The 22,352-nt window shown below is 47.8% G+C and overlaps 1 protein-coding gene across 1 annotated transcript in view; it reads left to right on the top strand.

Annotated features, from left to right (window-relative positions):
• The window catches only part of LOC135908869 (4'-phosphopantetheine phosphatase), a 127,703-nt gene that overhangs the window by 27,536 nt on the left and 77,815 nt on the right, over positions 1-22,352 (top strand). The window contains exon 2 of the mRNA XM_065440704.2: positions 19,289-19,365. Within this exon, the coding sequence (XP_065296776.1) occupies positions 19,289-19,365 (77 nt within the window). The remainder of the gene's footprint in view (positions 1-19,288; positions 19,366-22,352) is intronic.

Genomic DNA, 22,352 nt, shown 5'->3' with positions numbered 1-22,352 from the left:
ACATATGACTATTTTCTCGCTCACTTGCTTCCCGATGCGGAGCTTGATCACCCACAACTTCCTGTCTTTTTTTTTTTCTTTTGGAAAGTGGTGCTTTTCCCAATACTTTTCCCAATATTGCATGATTTGTGCATTGTGGCACACTGCACATGCGGTTGCTCTTCGCTCGTCGACTGTTTTTTTGTTTTCCCATATCAAATGGTACCAAAACGCCAACACAGCTGCAGAAACCGCGTGGGCGGGAGATCCATCACCGCCTCCCGGGTTCCGAAAAAATCCGCGCGGCGGCGCTAGCGTATCTGGAAAGCGCGAATACTTGCGCCCGCCAAGCACCGTGCTGCGCGAGAGTCGGCAGCCGACTGTTATGCTCACGCCGCCGGCCCGCACCTGCGCCGATGGCGTAGGTGTGTGCAGGTGTATATGCGTCAATATGTTCGACGATTTGTACGTTTTACTTTCCTTCTTTCTTTTGGCACTCACGGAACGTATTTAGTGTGTATAGGCGACCTTCAATAGAGTTTCACGCGCTAGCAGCGTTGTCATAACATACAACCCAGGCTCCCTCGGCCCCGCGGAGGGAGACTACTGCGGCGGGTCGTCGTCATTGTCGCTATAGATGACGCGGACGGATCGTACGCGTGTGCCTTTTATCTGTGTGGTCGTTCAGTGGGGCGCTCGTCGGAGACGTAATCTCCGCTCGTGCCGTCTCTAGGAATTAGCACCGTGCACGGCGCAACGCGGGGGAAAACAAAACAGCGCCCCGCCTGTCGGTTCGCCCCGTCGCTGCTGAAAGTAGATAAGACGTCAGATCCGCCGGCTTGTTGTCGGGAGCCCGATGCGTGTGACCCGGTGGCCGCTCGCAGAGCGTCGGAAATAGAGCCATCCGCTCAAGAATGACCCGAATAACGACTATGTACGAGAGCAGTCTTGTCTTAGGAATGCATTTGTGGTGCAATTGAATGCAATTGTGGGACATGGCCAATGCGCGCGCCCGCGCGGGCCTCATCTTCGATCTTCGAAGCGATCTGCCATGTTTGCAGAGTGCGCGTAGTGCCGGTAGCCTCGTATGCGCTGTGCTTTCGACGTTTCGTTCGCGTTAAAGCTACAGATGCACGGAGGTGTGTGTGTGTGTTGGCTCGCGGCTCCTGCCGCGAGCCAACACACACACACAGTCACGCTTACATATTCTATCATTGTTAACTTAGTTAGTAAGCGAATGTTTACAAGGTTATACGGCCGATATATATACTATCGTTACTTCGTATAGCTATCTGCTAATTTGCTATCGAAATCGGTGCTTCGCCTTTCGTGGGTAACTGCGACTTTTTTTTCACATCTTTATTTCTGCGTTTAATGGGTCAGACTTTGCGGCAGAAAAGGGGATTGGGGACCGGTCTTCTTTTCTTCCTTTAGGTGGAGTCGTTTATTATTTTTTTGTGTGTAGGTTCGTGTTCGTGGGGAAGCGCACCTCCCCCCCCCCCCCCCCCCGGAGAGGTGGGGGCAATTTCGTTGAAGAGCAACGCTGAATAGGTTTAGACTACTATTCTTCCGAACTTTTATTTTTGTACATTTGACGGCAAAGGAAATTGATTAGTACTAGCCTAGAAATGAAAACTCTTTTGAACTCTCTGTCGCAACTTTAACAGCGCTATGACCTCACGGATTTTATTTAAACTACCGTACTTTCGCGATTCTAAGCACCCCCGATTTTAAGCACCCCCCTCTACTTTCGCAAAAAAATTTGGAAAAAAAGTTTGCATGCAAATCTAAGCACCCCGCTATTTGTTAGGAAGAGCGCGTACCCAAGACCACCAAGCGCGCTTGCTCGCTGAGTCATCGAGCCGGAGCCGTCGGAGCCCCGAGGTGGAATGGCGTCCGCGGCGCGATCTTGCCGCACAGCCGGACTGCAGAGCCGCGTGGACTCGTGAGTGGCAGTGATAGTGACTAAGCATCCGACACAAGCGGTGGGCTCACTGTCTGCACCGATTTTTCTTTGGGATGTTTGCAAAATAAGAGTTCAAGAGTTCTTTATTTGCATATTAATAAGGTTAAAATGGGGATTATACATACATACAGAGGGAGGTCCCATAGTCAACAGACTGTACAGGGGACCTCCCATTACAAGTGAGTAGGATATATAAATACAAAGCAGCTATATAAAAACACAAAAGACGCCATATTAAGTTAGTCACTTGCTTACGCTGTAAAACATTAACGACACAAAGCACTTATTAATAAAATGATAACGATCACATTGTTATATTGAGTGCAAAAATTTACGAAGGTTTGACTTGAATGTGTAAAAATGAGAGGATATCTTAATATGACACGGTAATGAGTTCCAAAGTAGTGTGGCTGAAAAATTAGTAGTAAATTTACCATAATTAGTTCTAGGTTTTGGTAGTAAATAGCTGTTGGTAGAAGCGAAACGGGTAGACGTGGAATATGGATACTGGCTGGTAGTAATTATAGGGAATGGGAGCTTTCCGTTAAGATTTATAAACAAGTAGTCCAAGTGAGTATTTATTTAATTTCTGTAACGATAAAATGCCGTTAGATCTGAGCAATGGAGATGCTTCCGATGTGTAGCTGCTACGTGTAATGATGCGAATTGCTTGATTTTGTGTATGCTGTAGTGGAGATAAATGTGTGGGATACGTGTTTCCCCATGATGATATGCAATAATTAATATGCGTGTGAGTAAAAGCGTAGTAGAGGGAGATGAGTGTCTTCATTTTAAAGAAATTGCGAACTTTAATTAATATTCTAATTCCATATGCTGCCTTCTTTGTTAAGGATAAAACATGCTCGTCAAATTTTAGGTGTTTATCTAATATGACGCCAAGAAACAGTACACTATCAGTAGGATAAATTGCACTGGAAGCAAAGGTTAGCGATGGATACACTGAGATATGTTTTTGTTTAGCTGAGAAGATCACGAAGTTAGATTTGGCAGTATTAATGTAGTCTGTTTAGTTGGCACCAGGTTACAATATTTGCCGCGTCGTGATTAAGCTTACACATCAATGAATCAAGACTTTTGTCTGAGGAGAAGATGGTAGTGTCGTCAGCGTAAAGGATACAGTCAGAGGACTTTAGGTACTTTGGGAGGTCATTAATGTATATTAAAAACAAGAGAGGCCCTACTAAAGTGTTATTTCTCGCACCCGTCTCATCGTGATGTCGCAGCGAAAAGGGGGAGGGCAGGTCATTCCAGATTTTTCGAATTTAAGCACCCGCCCTCACTTTGGGCATCGCGATCGTGAAAAAAAGGGGGTGCTTAGAATCGAGCAACTACGGTATTTTATGGTAATTTGGCCTTATATACTCAGACAAACAAAAAAGGTTATGTTAGCGTTGGTAAAACCAAACGTGCGTTGGAAGCGAGAGGATGCTATTCGCCATTTAAGGGGCTCGTTGTGCTCAAATTACGCGCCGATTTATGCAGACGTCTTTCTTTTCTTTCTTTTTTTCATTTTAGTTTGTTTAGTGAGCAGAGTGCTATACTAATAGGGCGTCCTTGGAAATACCGTGTAAACTCGCAATAGTTCCCCATTTTGCTGTGAAAGAAATTTCCGAATAGGGAGATCAGCGAGCGAAGGCCCGGGGAAATATATTTCGGCATTTTAGGCCTATGTGGCCTGATGACAGAGCTGTCAAAGCTTTGACGTTTTTCAAGAAATTGTCTGCATCGACCGCCCGCCTTGATATCAGATTTTTATCTTTCTTCCTTCTCTTCTTCCGGTGCATGAAAAAAAAAAAGGGAGTCGAAGGAAACACTCTTGAGATGAGATCACTGGGAGGGGCTATACATATCACGGCAACCTCTAGTTGAACACGCTTCAGACAGTTTATAGGTGGGTTAATGAGCAACACATAAACTGCACTCCGGGTGCGTCAGTTGGACTTATTAACGAACAGATGGGCTAATGAGCAACGTGTACGGCACTCCGGGTGCGTTGGATTTCGTACCGAGCACACAGAACACTTCCTGCAGGTTTGATAGCTGGATCTTGTTTGCTTTGCGGTCGGGCCGGGTCCATTTCAGCGTCACTCTATTATTCATGCGTGCAGACGACGCATCTCTGGTTTGGAGCTGTTGTTTTATTACAAGTGAGGTCCTTGCGCTAGTTCTTTCTTCTTTCTTTGCTTAGGGTGTTGTTTGATAAAAGGATCACAATGCAATATAAACGATAGTGGGTGCATTTCGTGGTGTGTAGTGGACGGAATGGTGGCGGCCGCGTTTTATTGACGCAGCTGTCGGTCATGACGCTAGTACGGATGGCGTTAGCCAAGCGGTTACAAGAAGAAAAAAAAATGTTTCAAAAATACGGTGCCAGATGCAATTTTGATGCCCTCTGCTGTTCGATCTCAAGCCCTCTACGACTGAGCACCGTAGGTCCTTTAATCGTAACCTTGATTTTTTTAAATATTTTTTTCACAGCTTGGCTAACTTTAGCCGGGACACATGGTATAGTCTAGGTTGTAGCCATTACAGGGTGTCTTCCGATTTTTGCCAGCCTTAGAGGCAGTATATACGCGTTGGCAGCTAAAGACACAGCTTCGAGCCCAAGTAATCTGAGGACTGTCCGGAGGTTCTGCGACATGACGCCACGTCACGTCCACGACAAAAAACTGAGTACCTCGCATATGGAAACTTGTGAAAAACTCAACGTCGCTCCATTAAGAGGAAGCTTTAGCTCGGGTGCTCCTATCTAAATACATGTAAAAGGAGAATTCGTGTTTCTCGGCAACCACTGCACCAAATTTGACGGGGTTTGCTGCATTTAAAAGAAAAGCTTAAAATCTAGTGACTGTTGGTTTTGAATTTTTGAGTTAGGTCGTCAAATTTTTATTAAAAATTGGCAAAATTAACACTTTTCAAAAAACGAAACTATGAAGTTTACAACTCTGTAACTCAACCACTAAAAATGACAATACAATTCTGTGAATTGCATCTAATAGTAAATCTAAAGCGGACAAAATTGATATGTTACACATCAATATAAAGAAATTTAATTATAGGGAAATACAACTTTTGCAAAACCGTTGTAACCAACGTAACAAATTCACGTAAGATGTAAAATGACATATTGTATTTGTCCGCTTTGAATGATCTAATGGATGCCGTTTACAGAACCGCGATATCAGTTCTTGATGCAGAGCTATGAATTTGTAAACTTCGTGCTTCTATTTTTTTCAAACGGTCAAATATTTGAAAATCGTCTTAAGAAAATTGAAGCCTTAAATCGAAATTCCGCTTCCAATAGTCAGTAGAATGTAACTTTCTCTTTCAAATGCAACAAATTTCATCAAAATCGGTCCAGGGGTTATGTCATAAAAACGTTTTTGCGTTTTTACATGTATTTGAATAGGCCGCGTCGGAGTTGGGCTCGAGCTAAAGCTTCCTCTTAAGCCTGACTGCGTTTTCGATGCGAGAGCATTACTTGGCTCATTGTGCGACCCCGCTGTCATCAGAAAAGCTGTGGCAGAAAAGCTGCACGCAAAATACGCCATTAAAAAAAAAGTGGCCACGGTGAGGATTCGATCCTCTGCCCCACTGGTACAGCTCCGTAGCCGAGCGCGCTAACCACTGCGCCACCGATGCATTGCGCCACCGTTGCAACAGGTGACAGTGATGAATATCTTCGAGGCTATGCACGGGGTTTGGCTCTAGCTGGCGGGCTATTCGCTAGTTGGCGCATGATAGGAGTGGCGCCATCTAGCGAATAGTGTTGGAAAATCAGGTGTTAGAAAATTTAGCGGTAGAAAATTAGGTGTTGTGGTATTGAATGAAAACAGTGAACAGACAGTGGCAATACAGGGCCAGGAAACAACTTGGGTAAAAGAATATAGATGCCTTGGTATATGGATAAACGAAGGCAATAGATATATGGAAACACAGGAAAAATCAATGACAGTAAAGAGGAAGAGAAATGCAGCCATAATTAAACACAGAGCGTTATGGGGATACAATACGCACGCGGTGCTCCGCAGTATGTGGAAAGGCGCAATGGCTCCAGACTTACTTTTTTGGGAAATGCGGTTGTCTGCTCGAAATCGGGTACAATCAGGACTCGATGGCAACCAAAGGTCAGTGGGTCGCCTCGCATTGGGCGCTCACGGGCAGACTACAAATGAAGCTGTGCACGGTGATATGGGCTGGACTAGTTTTGAAGTGAGGGAAGCTCACAGTAAAATTGATTATGAAGAACGACTGAGGAATATGGAAGAAAGTAAATGGGCTGGGAGAGCGTTCAGGTATCTGTACAGGAAAAACATTGATTCACAGAGGAGGAAAAAGACTAGGAAGCTTACCAGCAAATATTCGGCCTGTAGGGTGGGCAGCACAGTAACAAAGAACGTAAAGCGGAAAGTCAGAGAGGCTGAAATAATCTCATGGGTGGCGGTAATGGAAAAGAAACCTGCCATGAGTGACCACTTAAGAAGAAAAAACAAAATCAGGAAAGAAACCCTTTATGGTAACTCAAAGTAACTCAAAGGGAAGCTCATTACTTTTCGAAGCGAGATCGGTATGCCTTAGAACACGCACCTATAAAGCAAGATATAAGAAGGAAGAAGAAGCATGTGCTTGCTGCGGTAAAGCTAGGGAAACTGTGGAGCATGTTTTATTAGATTGTGAAGACGTCTACCGAGCGGTCGATTTAGGCACCACTGGCCTCCTTGAAGCCCTTGGGTTCAGCGAGAGCAAGGGAAAAGCAAACAAGTCCGCAATAGGGATTAGTAAGGGGCGATTGGAAGATTGGTGGAAGTAAGTAAACGACAAAAAAACGTTGACAATAGGGGGTTAGAAAATTTCGATGTCGTCCCGTTTTCTAGTGCTGCTTTCACGCTTGCCTGCCGATTGTCGGCGGAGACAATGGAGAATTCGAGCGCATAGCGTAGGTGTATACAGAGGTAGAATACTGGAGAGCCGCATATGTGCACCAAGGGTATAACGCTCATAGCGACACCATTTGGCGCCGAATCCAACCAGAATGGCTGGAATTATTTGCTTAATAATTGGGCAGTCGCTTGTCGTTGCTGCCTTCAACGTGCCGGCGCCGACGTTAGCGTCTAGGAATTAACAGCGCGGTAGATACTTCTGCAGTTTTCCTAGACCTGTATCGAAATACTCTTTGTGTTTTTGTTTTTTTCTATGAAGAAAAAGAAAGCATGCGAGGGGATGCGGTGGCGCTGCATTGTTTCTAGCTGTCGCTGTGTGCCATTTGTGCAGCCACGTCCATCGATTGTCATCGGGGTCGAGCTGTCGCAGCGCCCGCTCTCCGTCTAGCACTAATCTTCGCACGCGAATCCCCGTCGGGGGCTTTTCTCACTCCGCCCGCGGGGAACGTTGCCAGCTGGCCGCGGCGTTCGTCGCCCACTCTGACGGCGTCCTCGCTGCGAGAGATCGTAGGCGGCGATTGCGCGATCATCGTGTTTTAACGCGATAGCGTTAAGGAGCTCGTGTCGCAGAAAAGCCGGTGTCGTCGGTGTCGGCGTCGGGTGTCGGCGTTTGCGGCGTTGACCGTGAGCGATAAATCACGGCAGGCGCTTCATAAATAAAAAGCAGCTTCCAAGATTGGCCCGGTGGGAATCGAACCAGGGTCTCCGGAGTGTGAGACGGAGACGCTACCACTCAGCCACGAGTTCGATGCTTCCAAGCGGTGCAAATGCGCCTCTAGTGAATGCGGTGTTGCCTTCGAAACGAGCCGTGGAAAGTTATACTGCGGTGTATATCGGTAATTATGAACATGTAACGTACAGAAGTCACAATTATTTCTTTTTCTTTTTGGCCGGGCTATCCAACACACACTTGCAGTGCGTTGGTGAAAAGTCGACGACCTCCGCTCGGGATTCCGTCAATTCGAGGGGGCGGGGGGGAGGTTCCTATGAAAAGGGCGCCACCTGCTCACTCCTTTCACGGAATACGAGCCGCCGTTGCGGGCCCGTAATTTTGACCCGATCGATCGCGGGGATATCCCCGCTTCGCTTAATTATGCGCTAGGACGGGTCTCTATTTAAACCCACTCCGTATCCAGTGAGTGCGAAACCGGCTACTCCAGTGTCGTTGCTCTGTCCACACCCGCCGTGTCCTTTCTTTCTTTCTTTCTTTCTTTCTTTCTTCGTTTTCTTTTTGTTCAATTCCAAAGCATCACGCACATTATATAGCGAATATTTGGCCAGTGCGTGCGTATCCTAATTCGTCTGCCTGCAACGCTTAGTGTCCGTGTACGTAAGTTGCAGACACGTTGCGCTAACGTTTTCTACAGTGACCGCAGTGCCAGAACCCACAGCCTAGCGAGCGGTAGACGCAAAACGGTATCAGTTAGTGTCGCAATGCGGGTTCCTTTGTGCATGGCATGTGCACGAGTATAGCGCAGCCGCAATAGAGGCGAGAACACAAACGGAGTGCAATCCGCCGCCGTATCCCAGCGGCGCTTCTGAACTCGACGTCGCGGGTTGTGATCCCGGTGACGGCTTCCGCATTTCGATGGGGGACGAAATGAAAGAAACGCTCGTGTGCCTCCATTTAGGTGCGCGTCAACGAACATGGCCAGACCCTAATCAAGTCCGAGACCTTCGCTATGCGTGCCTCTTATTGAGATGGCGTTTCTGACGCATTCAATACATTTCGCGGCGCTGCAGTGCTTGTGTTATCCTGTCATCGTCTCGTTTGCGCTACGCTAGCATTACAGAATGGCAAAATATGCGCAACCTGATGTAGCAGGCACATGCGATCGCTTATCACTAGGCAAAACTTTCCCGAGATATGAAAAATGTCTAAATGGCCTGACGCTCTGCATGACTAGACTTGTTTGCTATCCAAATCAGAAGCGCGAACACTCCCGTGTTTGAGCACGGCGTTTCAGCCAGCTGGGGAATGATGAGCAGTGATGGATGAGGAAATTATTTATTTACCTGAATTTCTTCCTCAATCGTGGCTTCAGACGGCTTCGCGACTTCGCAAAATTGATCATTTTCTGAAAAATATTGCGTTTTGTATGCAACAGTTCGCATCAATCCTGCAAGTGCGCGGAGTTCTGTGGCATTTTTCGTTTAGAATATAGGATCGTTTCCAAATTCAGGTCGATGATAAAGGTAGATAAAGCGTAGATAAAGATGCATAAAGCCACAAGAACGTCTGAAGCCGCAAGCATGAATATCAGACGAATCCACGTATTAGCCGTACGTGGATGCATAGTGATCGCTAGAGTTCCCACTAGTGTTTTTTGCAGTAAACTCTGATGTTCGGCAGGGCGTGGCGCGAGTGATGAGGCATTCGTCGTTGTTGTCTGCAATCTCGTCTTATTTTCTTAGCGCTCCTTGCGGCCGGTGTCGCCTACGCTGGAGTGATGAAATAAAAAACAACAACAATTAACTTCACCTACAATCCGTCTCTCTGACTTCAATGTCTATTAATTCTTACGGTTAGTACTAGCAAGGCGAACCCGCCGGATCTCCTTATTCTCCAAAGGTACTAAACAGACGGACGCCGTGATTCGTGCAGTCTAGATATCACCATTGCGACCGCGTTAGCGCGGCAGGGTTCGTCTACCGCCATATCCCGGCGCATCTCGACACGTAAGACGAATGACAGACTTTATCTTTTACTCTGCGTGGGCCACTCCCCGGTTCTAACCCGGTATGTATAGCCGGACAGCTCGCACACCACTGCAACCGTTTTGGCTGTTGTCCAGAGCTGAAGAAAACCAAAGATTCGCGCGAGGCAAACACGCATACCGAAAGAGATATAAATACTCGAAAGCAGTTTACATCCGGACATAACGTGACAAGTGGTTTCAGCGCGCCGTCTCGGCGATAAGGAACTGAAATTTATGGACACACACACACACACCCACACGTGTGTGTGAACGGCTACTGTCGATAGTAGTATAGATACCTTGCATTCGCACCTGCCAAAGTCGAATAATAAGTGTGTGTGTGTGTGTGTGTGCGTGTGTGTGTGTGTGTGTGTGTGTGTGTGTGTGTGTGTGTGTGTGTGTGTGTGTGTGTGTGTGTGTGTGTGTGTGTGTGTGTGTGTGTGTGTGTGTGTGTGTGTGTGTGTGTGTGTGTGTGTGTGTGTGTGTGTGTGTGTGTGTGTGTGTGTGTGTGTGTGTGTGTGTGTGTGTGTGTTCTCGCTCCCGCATCGCGCAGACTCCCTCTGTTGTGTATAGTGCCCGCAGCTTGTCTCCAGTTGGCGCTGTTTTATCAGCTATGCGGGACCCCCGACGTATCTAGCTCTGTTTGACCTCGTCGATAGGGCGCGGCTTGTGTAACACCTGCTCGTCTCTATCTATCCGCTTCCATGTTCTCTAACCCTGCCGCGGCCTGCTTACACACTTTCGCGTATTCACACGTTCAGTCGTTGTTCCAATGATAAGCTCTCTGCGGGTATTATTCCGGGCGGAGGCATGATTCACGAGAGCTAGCTACGCGATGAAAACGCCGACGTGCAAGAACACGTCCGCAGCGAGGACACCCGCAGATGAGCGCGTTGTACCCGTTCGAGGTCAGGGGTGCGGTAAAGAGCCGTGTGGTAAACGTCGCTGCAGCTCCCCGCGACGGTATTTCTCTTGTTCTTTTTCTTTTGAACATGGCAGGAGGTCCGCTCGTTCGCCTACCCGGGCGACTCGCGAGGTTGACGTGCTCCTCGTTTCGCTTTTCGGGCACGCCCTGTTGGTGCAAACGGGTAGCTCGCTTGTGGAGTCACAGACGCGAGCGCGAAGCGATGCGGTACTTGTATGACGGCGCTGGGCTATAGGGTCGTTCCAGCCCGACATTGTTTATCTTGCATTGTGTCGGGATACATGGAAGCTTTCGTGTTGAATTTTGCGGTTGTACGTGCCTGTACCACGATTTGATCATGAGGCACGCCGTAGTGGGTGGCTCCGGATGAATTTTGACCGCCGGAGGATCTCTAGCTTCACGGGACAAGGGCGTTTTCGCATTTCGCCCCCCATCGATATGCGGCCGCCGCGGCCGGGATTTGATCCCGCGACGTTGTGCTTAGCAGTGCAGCACCATAGCCGCTAAGCTACCGCGGCGGGTACGGAAGCTTGAGAGGGGGGAGGGGAGGGGAGGGGCGGGGGTTTGGCTGTCTCGGACGTGCTCTTGGGACAAAGAAATGACGACACTTTAATGCGAAACAATCACAGGGCATGTATTGCACCTTTCCGACACTAACGCCCGCTAGCCGAATCACAACCCATAGAACAAGCGTATGGGCGCGCGACAAATCGAGGAAGTTCGACTCGCGCGACCGCACAGCGAGCGAATACGTTCGCCCCCATGATGTACACCAAAGCCTAATCGTTCGCGTACACGGTCGCGCGATCTGTGGCGCGTTCGAACAATCGCATTCGTCCATTCCGGTGCCCTGCTCCTAAGCCTTGCGCAGGACGATCCCGCGAATGGCCGGCAAGCGCGCGAAGCGTCCACGCAGCTGGCCGACCTCAAGCCGAAGAGGAACAGGCTACTTCCTTCCGCGCCCAGGTAAACCCGCCGTTAGGTTAGGTGGCGTTAGCAGCGCATCACTCGCGCCATCTCGCATACTAATCTCCGTGCCGGCGCTTAGCTACGCGGAGAAGCCGCATTACATGGGATACAAGTCATGCGGGGAAAACAACATCAAAGGACCAAGCGTTCCCACTGCGCGTGCGCGTGCGCGCGCGTGTGTGTGTTGTTTTGTGTGTGTGTGTACGTGCGTTTTTGCGACGCCAGTTTCTCGAAGCTCGAGCGGCGTTACTATTGGGTAGCGTGGCGTTGCCGGCGGACTGCAGGCGTCCGGTAGACCATGGCGACCAGGCCGGGACGAGATGATTTCTAGTGCGAAACTTGCACTGTTTATTCAATGGTTGGTGAAGGATAAGAAGAGAATGAATGCATTGAAAACGTACATTGCAGGGCCCCTAAATAGGCCCACTAAAATCGTAGGCGGGATCTTGCTCGCATCAACGTCACGTGACATGCACTGAGTCTGGTCGGGGATGGGCGGCTGATCCTTTCTCCCAGGTGCCGTTTGCTCGTGCATGCCTCTTCTGGCGGCAACTCACGGAGTCTGGTCACTGATGGGCGGCTGATCCTTTCTCCCAGGATTGGACAGTTCGCGGAAAGGGTTCTCCCCTTGCTCGCACACACACAAAGGGGCCCGAAATCATTGCGGGGCGCCCGCCAGACCGGCAACCACTCCAGACAACCAGAGAAAATTAGAAATCCATCCTCCGTTTCGATTAGGCATGGTCTTTGAGCATCCTTTTTGCCTGGGGTGTTACACGCCAACCGTAACAGCGTGAGAGAATGAGGGGATATTTGGTCTGGCACCTGAAATAGTCGACGGTTAAAGACAATTGAGATTCTTCATAGATGAATTTAGACAATTTATCAGGCTCAATAAAATTAATCTACAAGAATGCGAAAAATACTGGTATTGCTGACTAAGCAGGACAGTGGAAGAATGTAATGTATGAATTCTGAGCAGGAGGATACACTGAATAGAGGATTCCCTGAGCAGAAATATACGCTTGAAATATACGTTTAACAAGTAATGCAGTTATAATCTTGCCTATTGTGTTACTTAAATGCAGACCAGAAATACAACCTTAATAGATAACACGATTATATTCTTGCCTGAGTACCGTACTTGGTAATTTGGTATAGTCTGCGCCTTTTTTTTCCCTCTTCAACCATCGCCTGCTAAACTAGTGCTTGAAATAGCTTACCTGACTGAAAAGAAACGCCCATTGAAGATACTTTTGATTTCGCCTTTCTTACAGCGTACGCCTATATATGTTATGTGGTGCTCAGAAAATGGCATTTTGTCCACGGGTGACGCGACAGTCAGTATACTCTTAAGCAAAATTACACCCTTTTGCCACACAAGAATGATCGTCATCTGTCTTGTTCGCATTTCCTTTCTTTAACGTGGCGAGCCCGGTACTTCCCAGTAACGAGCGGCATGCGCGTTATCAGCTTGACATAGCACTCCCGACAGGAAAGTAGCGGGCGCGGCGTTTTCGAGAAAGCAAACGCAAGCAAGGCAGATGACGATTATTGTTGTGTGGCAGAGATACACCCCAAATGGTGTAACTTTGCCTAAGAGTGTTGACCCCGTACGCCCTTCGCAATACCACTGTGTCCGGTTCTTGAAACGTGGGGCTTGGCGATTTGGCAACCGACTTGAGTGGAGATCTCTTGGGACAGACGCGCTATACTCGTCGTCTGCTCCTCGTTCGAGCTTATTTTCCACTTAGCCATGAAAGAGGAAAAGGTGCAGGGACGGAGCTTCCGCACATTTGTTACTGCGCCATGTAGACCGGCCCAGTTTGACACAGCTTGAACAATTATAGCTTGCTACTTGCGGTGGCTTCGCATTTTCCCAAGCGTGGAAGTGCAAAGCGAGAAAAAGATTAAAATAAATGTCACATTCAACTTCCGCAGTGGCGTGCTTTGTGTTGTTCCGATGTAAGTGCTGCTGTAAAAAATAAAAAAATGTGTTCATATTTTCTGTTTCCCAGCCCAAACAGACGTGAATGAGACTTTGGGACTATATTGGAGAGCGTTTTTAGGCACGTCTCCGCTAGGTTCACCTCCGCTGCCGCTGAAAGATGGGCGAGAGTTTACCCCGCTTCGCACTTCTGCTGCTGTCTGAACTGTGCGTCATTAAAGAACGACACCTAGGAGAAATATTATGCCGTATTCAGGCACCTACTCAAGATTTTTTTTTTCCGGGGGGGGGGGGGGGGGGGAGGCGGCAACACGAGGTAACTTTTCTGTGCAAATGAGGGGGGCGGGGTGTATCTTCACTGGTACCAATGTGAATAATGCCCATCATTCACGATAAAGACGCGTAAACACGCCAAAGAGAAATTAAATAAGGTGCATCTCACAGGAGATACACCTCTCATTTACTTAGCAAACACGGAACCACATCACGGGGAATCGCGCAGGAAAAAAGCGCAGGAAGAACACTGCCAAGAAAAAGTAAACAAGCGAAAGTGTAAAATTAAGATTTCTAGTTGCGTTTTTCTGAATTAGCAATGAAAGAATTGTAGAGGAAGATATATTTGCGGGACAATCACAGTACTTTTGTATCCATCGTTTACTGCTCTAGCAAGTGTCAAAACGGAGTCGTATTGTTATTTGGGAAGTTGCGTATTGATGCGTGGCCGCCAGTCCCGTATAACCGCACAGAGCGCAGGACGCTGCGGTTCTAGACGTACTGCGCCCACCGCGGAAGGTTAGAAAAACACCTACATAAGCACGGCATATAAATGTGTACGTCAGGCGGCTCGACTGATAACTGTAGAAGCGTCATTCAAAACACAGGGAATCATTCTCCACTTTCGGCGGCGTTTTCTCTACTTCCTTTTTCAATAAACAGATGTTCATCGGTAAATATTTTCACAAACAACGGTTAAGTTTGTTAATTTTCGTTTTTCCTTCCTGTTTGGCCGTTGCCGCTCTCTCCCTATGTAGATAGCTTAATTTCTCAACTCCTTGCGACTCTTGTTTCCAGTTGTAAATTTTACACGAGAAGTGCTGTGAAATTAGGGAAAAACCAGGCGAGGTAATGGGTGATAATCATATTTCTTGTGGGTTTAACAGTTATTGCAGTGTTTGATATGATGTACGCTTTCTCGCATGATTTTATTTTGCACCTTATGTAACCAATATCGTGGGTATACGGTTCCGAGGATCTGCCAGCGTCGCGGCGAGCCGCCCCTCGAGGAAATAATGAAGCGAAAGGACAATTTAAACGCAACTGGCGTTTTCTCCGGCCGCAACTCGTTCCACGAGCATACAGACGAGCTGACCACAAACCGACTTCCTTTCCTGGTCCCTGGCTCAGCCTGAACAAGGAAGGTTGAACCAACGAAGCAACAGCGATGCGCGTGACCGTTGCAATACATGGTGACAACTGAACGCACCGAATCGCGCGGGCACCGAATCGATGAGGAAAGTGGCCTTCACAGCCCAGGACATGCCGATAACTACCGCCATCCAAAAGGAGTAAAAGAGGCAGCAAAATGTTGACCGCCGAATAGTTGTCAAGTCTCAAGATTGATTTTGAGGCGCTTTAGGAATGTGTGTGAGGAGTGGTCACATGGTCGGAAGGCTGGGGGGGGGGGGGGGGGTATGCCTCTTAATATCGGGGGGGGGGGGGGTGCCGAGCAATCCCCCCCCCCTCGGGTACGTGCCTGGCCGTATTACGCCGCTTCTGTACATAGCACATACGTCACCCCAGCCGTGACAGGAGCCTGGCTTAAGCGACGCTGCCTGAAGGTCGCCTTGACGTCGACGATTTTGACGCCGTCTGCTAGGACCGAGCGTCTGTCGGTGAAGAATGACTAACATGGCATTGCAAAGGAACCGTCGACTCAATCTAACAAGTTCCGAGATTATTTTGCTCTTTCTTTTTTTTTTTTTTTGCCTCAGCCGAAAGCGACCCAATACCAGTGAATACATCGGAATCAGCGACGTCGCACGCTTGCGCGAAAGTATGAAATTTCAATGCGAAATTCAGCAAAGAGGCGTTCCGCCGTCACTTCCTCCAATAACAATCACATTTTCTTCTTTTAGCCAAATGAAGAAGCTATAGTTTTGAAAGAAATACCGATTGCTTTATTTCTCTCTTTAACAACAACAACAAAAAAAGAACCCTCTACCGTCTCAAGAGAATACAAAAAGTGCATTCATTACGTTGGCTGCGTAGAGCGGTCTTAATCTACAGGGCATCTCGGTGAAACCGTGCCCTGCCCGAACTGGCGCGGCTCGCAAGGTATCGTAATGAGATGCACACGCTGAGATGCAGATGGGCACGTTGCCAATCACTGGCGCGAGTGCCGTTTGACGGCCACATTTTGAAAACGCGGTCGCGTTACATCGCGACTCCGATCTGTCCACCCGCTCGTCTCGATCGTGGAGGCGGGGGCCCGAAACGAAGCGTGTCGACCTTGACTCTGTAAGTGCGCCGCCGAAACAACTGAGGCAAGATGAATTGAGCTTTTTTCGAAGGTTAGCGTCGCTTTCCGTAACTGATTGGCTCCGCTATTTCGGTGTGTCAGCGTGCGGTTTCGCAAGTGGAAGGCTTCATTTATCGGACTTCGTTGCGCGTACTCGTTTGTGGTTTATTTTTTTTTCTGTCTGCCGTTTGTCATTTTGCGAAGGCGATTTTTCCCGTACCACCTTCTTCAAACGGGTATAGAGGCAACTCGGTCAGAAATTCCAGTGTAGATACCTTTTCTTTCTTTTTATTGCGTGGGCGCATTAAGTTGTGGCTGTAAAGTCAATAAATGCGTGATAATCGCTCTCTAATAAATAAATTAAGTAAGCTAAATCACCTTTTAGTTACCTTAAGACACGAAACGTCTTTGCTGAACTTAAGTGGGTAAGTGTTTGTAAAATTTCACTCGTATCAATCTGACTTAAAACCCATTATTAGAGGCGTTCCCCAAGGAGCATTCTGGGTCCGCCGCTCTTTATTATTTATATCAACGACATTACAAATATCTTTACTAGACCAAAATATGTTCTATATGCGGGTGACGCCAGTATTTTTGTAACAGCTCCAGATTGTAATTAACCGGTAAGTGTGGCAAACTCCCTCCTTATAAACCTGAAAAAAAAATGGTCAATAGCAAACTAGCTGAAAATAAATTTTAATAAAACAAAAGCCGTTATATTTAGGCCAAAATCATAGCAGTTAGACGATCCAGTAAATTTCACCTATGGGGGCGAACCATTGGAAATAACTGATCAAATTAAAATCCTTGGAGTAACTTTTTCTAATAATATGCATTGGGATAACCACATTTACAGAGTTTTGACAGAGTTAGCTCATGTAGTTGCCGTCTTATCCCGCCTTAGAACATATCTGCCATTCAAGCTCCAACTTCTACTTTATAATTCGCTTTTTTACTCCCATCTAAATTACTGTTTATTGGCTTGGGGCACAACTACTCAAACGAATTTACAAAAAACGTTTTTTTCCTCCAGAAAAGTTTGTCAGACTGCTTTATGACTTACCATATAACAGCCATACACGCATTTATTTTTAAAAAAACGTTATATCACTAAAAAATCTATATGACTATAACCTAATACTAGCCTTCAAACGCGAAGTACTTGTGAATAGAATGTTTCTACGCGGCTTATCATCACTAAAAGAAAACATTTCCGTATACAGTGCCCGTCACAAAGCAAATGGGGATGTTATGACCCGTCGGTCTACCTACTACAGAGAAAAACGGTCCTTCACCCTGCCCACCCTCCTGAATAAATACAGCAAAAGTATCACTGTCACTTTAAAGATAAGTAAAGCTGAAATACGGCAACACTGTGTGCAAGGTACCTAAACTTTCTCATTGGTTGATATTTGTGTTCATTCTTTGTGTCCATTTCGGTGCCTATGTATGTTTGCGGCGTTGATTCCCTTCGTGTAACCCTTTTTTACTGCCGCCTTGTAGAGGGGGTTGCGGGCCCCTGTCAAGCTGGCGTTTGTTCGTGCAGCTTTTACTTGCAGCCTCCTCCATCTTCTTTTGGTGGGAAATAAAGGCATTATTATTATTATTATTATTATTATTATTATTATTATTATTATTATTATTATTATTATTATTATTATTATTATTGTGACGCCTCATGTCTCATCAATTTATGCATATTTTTTTCCTTGTCTATCATATCCATAGGCACGGTCCTACAAGCCAACTGAGGCTTAGACCGGCCTGCTTGTGTTGTTTTGTATATTTTGTGGCTATTATTATTATTATTATTATTATTATTATTATTATTATTATTATTATTATTATTATTATTAAGACGCGGCTGCGAATCCGTATACGAACCGACGCTCGCGATGATGATTAAAGGGGCACTGAACAAGAACATTAAAGTGCAGCTTACGCCGGTAAGTTGTCTCAGATCGCCGTTTTCATTCATTTTGGCGGAAGAGGATAGGTTATTTCTGCAGTGCATAGCTGAAGTCCTTGCCACCTCTTCAGTTGACGGACGCGGTGAGATTCGAACCAACGTCCCGAGGAGATGAGGGAAGGCCCAAGATGAGCGCGCGGTTCGCAATAAACGTGTTCGCCTGACCCCTTTATCGTTTTGTATACGATCAGTGTATATACGACGTGTGCGTAGTTTGTGATAGCAACATATGTCGTCTTCTGTCTCCTCTTACCTCGTTTGCGACCTCGGCAGTTCTCCCCTCTAAAATAGAAGCAACAGGATACTGTTGAATTATACATGCAAAGAGGTATATATATCAAAGTGGTCGACTGGATATGTGCAAGATATGAACGATAGCGAAAAAACGTGTTTGCCTTTATTTTGTCCTTAAGTAGCTGTCACCGCAGAAATAAGAAATCGCGCTTTCATGAGAATAGCAACTGCAAAACAACAATAATAATAATCTTAATGACAAATAAAATAAACAAATAAAGTGTTCGTGGAACCATATTGCGCCGCGTTTTCTAAACATTCGCGCCGGAATCATGAAACGTTCGCTTGTTCCCAGCACCGGCACAACTGAAACCCCTCCATCCACGTTTTCGCAGCAAGAGCGGCGGTGGCGCGTGGATGGTGGAGGGCCTTTAGGCACAACCACCGACGGCTGAAATGTCGCCGTTTGCCCGCCCGCGTGCCATAAAAACCACAATTGTTATGCCGTGGATTGATTGATTGATTGATTGATTGATTGATTGATTGATTGATTGATTGATTGATTGATTGATTGATTGATTGATTGATTGATTTTTCCTCTCAATAGAGTACGTGCGCTCTTTGAGAGACGCCGACCGTATGGACGGAAGGCTTCGAATTGCTTTGGCCACCTCGAGTTTACCGCTCGCGGAAATTTACCGCCACAGTCGGTAATCGAACCAGCGCCGTCGGCGGCACATGCGCTGTTGTGCTGGCATCTGCACTGCTTCAGCTGTGCCTCGGAAAGAAAAAATGGCGTGAGCAGACAAAAACAAAAAAAAAGCGGTGAAGGAAGAAAACAAGATCGATACAGCGTTCCGAAGCTACAGTCGGCTCATGCCTTGTTTTCGTTTTGGTTTAGTCTCTTGCCTGCCCGGGCTGTTTTCCTCGAGGTAGCGGTTTACCAACTGGCTCAGTTTTTCTATATTTCTGCTGCAAATTGCATGCTTGCTGATATATACGCTCCAGAGAGGCGTCGGGGTCATCGACCTGGCCGGCCCTAGCTTCTCGAGTGCGCTGAGCGTTTTGTGTCGCGTTACTCTGTCTCGTGCCAAACAAGGTTTCCTGTTTTCCCTTCCAGGAGGGTCGCTGACCAAGATCGCCTACTACTCCACAGTGTCACACAAGCGTGCTGTCTACAACGCCGACTTCCAAAAGGTGAATATGTTTTTTGTTTTTCTTCTCTGCATTACGTTGGCGGTACAAGGCGTCACTTTTGCGATAACAGTCCGTGGGGGGCTAAAAGCGCGAATTAAAAGAGACACGTGAAAAATCGTTCGGAATGCGTCAGTAAATTACCCTTCTACAGTACCGGAAAAGAACGCTACCGCGGGAAGCCGCTTTTTTGCATTTGTATCAAGGATGCATGGTCAGACTGTGAAACGCATGCTTTTGTGCCAAGACTGCGGGAGGTAAGTGTTGCGCCGTATAGCGCGCCTGCGTGCAAACCAATGTGAGAGCAGCACGCAGTAATTGGACTCGCCTGGAATTTTCCCCTCTGGCTCAAGGCGTCCTTGTTGTGGCCCTTGTCACACACTGCTGGAACAGCTGCGCCAATTGCGCCAAACTGCGCAGAGAACGAGCCTTCGCGCCGTCCTGCGCCAAAACGGCATTTTAGCGAGAAATCGCGCATATAGCCTGCGCAAAAACGTATAAAAATTGGCAGTGGCTTAGCTTGGCTATATATACCAGGATATACGTAGCGAAAGCTAAGGCATAGCATGGTTAGCCTTGGTTAATCTTGATTGCAAGTCCAGGTTAGTCTGGTTGTCCAGCTATGTGGCGGCGTTTAGCCAGTCGTTCGGCGCGCTGTTCGTTTATTTCCTGGGCGATTCGGTTCCTCTTCATCTCGTTCCGATGTCGATTCCAGGCCTCCTCCTGCTTATCAGAATTGTCGCCGTCCATACTACCGCCACAACTGTGCTTGCGGCGCACGCGAGCTCTCCTTTTCAATCCTCCGACATATTATCAGGCATGCGACGCAGCTGGCGAAGCTAGCGGAGGCGAGCGCAACGACGAGGAACGCGGTTGACGTCATGCCAAATGGCGGAGGCGCAAAGGCGCGGCGCTGCGCAGCGGCGGAACACCTGTGACTCGTTGCTACTAGATGCGCATGCGCAGTAGTGACTAGGGAGCGAGAGAGAGAGAAATATCCGCGGCGAGGCGCGCGTTATGACGTCATGTGCCTCCTCGGAGCACCGCCACGGCGAAATCGCAAGTTCGCGGCCAGTAAAGCTTTCACTTGAAAAGCGAAACCCTCCTTCCGTCGATGCTTTACAGCTAGCAAAACTGAAATCAAAACCAGCAGCACGCTATCATCATCATTGCAAAAGGAAGCGGGGACCCGTCCATAGAGTTTCTCACTCTATAGTGAGGAACTCTATGGGCCCGTCGGAGTCGTCCGGTTCATCATTCGCCCATTTTTCTCTGACGGACGTACAATGTGGTGCCGCTGTACTGTCTCGCAGGCGCTTTATTTCGATCTTCATCGAACCCGCATGGTACCGCTGAGTTTGCTGGAGGAGGATGTCATATTCTAGAATTAAAGGTAGACGTTTTCGATGGTTATAAGTAATAACGAGGCTTTGCAAAAGAGCACCTGCGATCAGAATCGCACGTGGTGCATAGTTAAAAATGTGGTACAAGGCCAGAGCAGCCACTTCAGTGGGTGCTGCCATGTTCGTTGACGCAAAACCTTTGTGTGGAGTTTGTGTCGCTGGGCTGTTTTGGTGAGATAGCGCCGCCGACGCAAACGCAAAACCATATTTGCGTCTCCCGCATGCTGTCAAGAATGGCGAGTTGCGCAACAAGATTGCCACCTTGCCACCCGATTACGACAAGGGGTGCAAGACGCGCACCTCTCCCTCTCCGTCGCCGCAGCTGGGAGGCGTTCAAAGAAGCGGCCTTTGCGCTGGAATCCGCCGCCTTCCTCCAGCCCCTTCGACATTGTGACGGGACGAGTTCGGTGCGTGGACAATGATTCCAGAGTTCCCCAACGCGGAGCTGATTTGACACGCCTGGACAAGCCGCCGTGGGGACGACGTATTTTTGTGCTTCTCACGGTTCGGAGTGGCGCGGAACAACGAGCGACGCTCGTTCGGCAACGATAGTTTCCCGGAACGGCACCCCGCGCGGTTGCCTCTGTGTACAGAGCGCGGTTGCCTTTGTGTACGTAAACTGATCTTCAGAGCAGCTGCGAGTTGGTGATGTGTAAACGAACAGTCGCCGCGTCGTAGGAACGGCGGATCGAGTGTATAAAAACTGTGGTTGTGCGAATGCTGAGGACACACTTCTCTTGAGCAGTCATGTTAGACTGGTTCACTTCTCTCATGCAGTCCTGTTGGACTAATACTCTTTTTCTCAAGCAGTCATGTTAGACTGAGTTAATTTCTGTAAATAAACCCTTTTCCTCGTTCTCGATGAGAAGCAGTTCTTCACTTCATCAACGATCTCAGCGTAAATAAGTTGGACGACGGCATGGGCCAGCTACCTTCGAATTCATGCCGTACTCCAATCTTGGCAAAGGACCACGGACGATGGGATTGAGCCCCCAATCCTGACAATGCGCAGTGGCGCTGACGCTGTTTGCATCTGCAGACGGCTTTGCGGTCCCAATTCGAGAACTCCCTAATGTGCGTGGCGTGACACGAGCATGTTGCATGATGTCATGTTCAGTGCAGGCGCGCGTACTCGATCGGTCTTGCGGGTGCGCCTTTGCCCACAAGCCGTGCCTGTCGCGCTGTGTTGCATCCTGGGTTAATAGACACGCATTTGTTGACGATCTGTCTGCGGTGCCTTCTCTGCGCCGTATCGAACGTGGCCGTAGTGCCCTGCGCTTGCAGGGTAAGCCTCGCGCAAACCCGTCTCCACAACATGTCGACTATATCAATTAATTTACCCGGTATATGGTAAGCACGCGCGCGTTGGACCTTGCGCCAAAAGTGCTTGCTGCTGTGCCAAATCGGATTGTGGCCTGCGCCAGAAGCTGCGCCGAAAGGTGAAATGGTTGTTCCACCACTGTGTCACCACAAACTCTTTGCGTGGCAATGGTTCCGTCTCATTTTTAAGCCCGCTGCGGTTAGACTGTTTTCGAAACGCTGCGTATAAACGAAAGGGCTTGGAATGACAATTTTCCCGAGTACCCG

This window comes from Dermacentor albipictus, chromosome 1 (genome assembly GCF_038994185.2).
Source record: "Dermacentor albipictus isolate Rhodes 1998 colony chromosome 1, USDA_Dalb.pri_finalv2, whole genome shotgun sequence".
Taxonomy (NCBI): domain Eukaryota; kingdom Metazoa; phylum Arthropoda; class Arachnida; order Ixodida; family Ixodidae; genus Dermacentor; species Dermacentor albipictus.
Note: the sequence above shows the minus strand (reverse complement) of the source record. Positions and strands in the feature narration are given on the sequence as shown.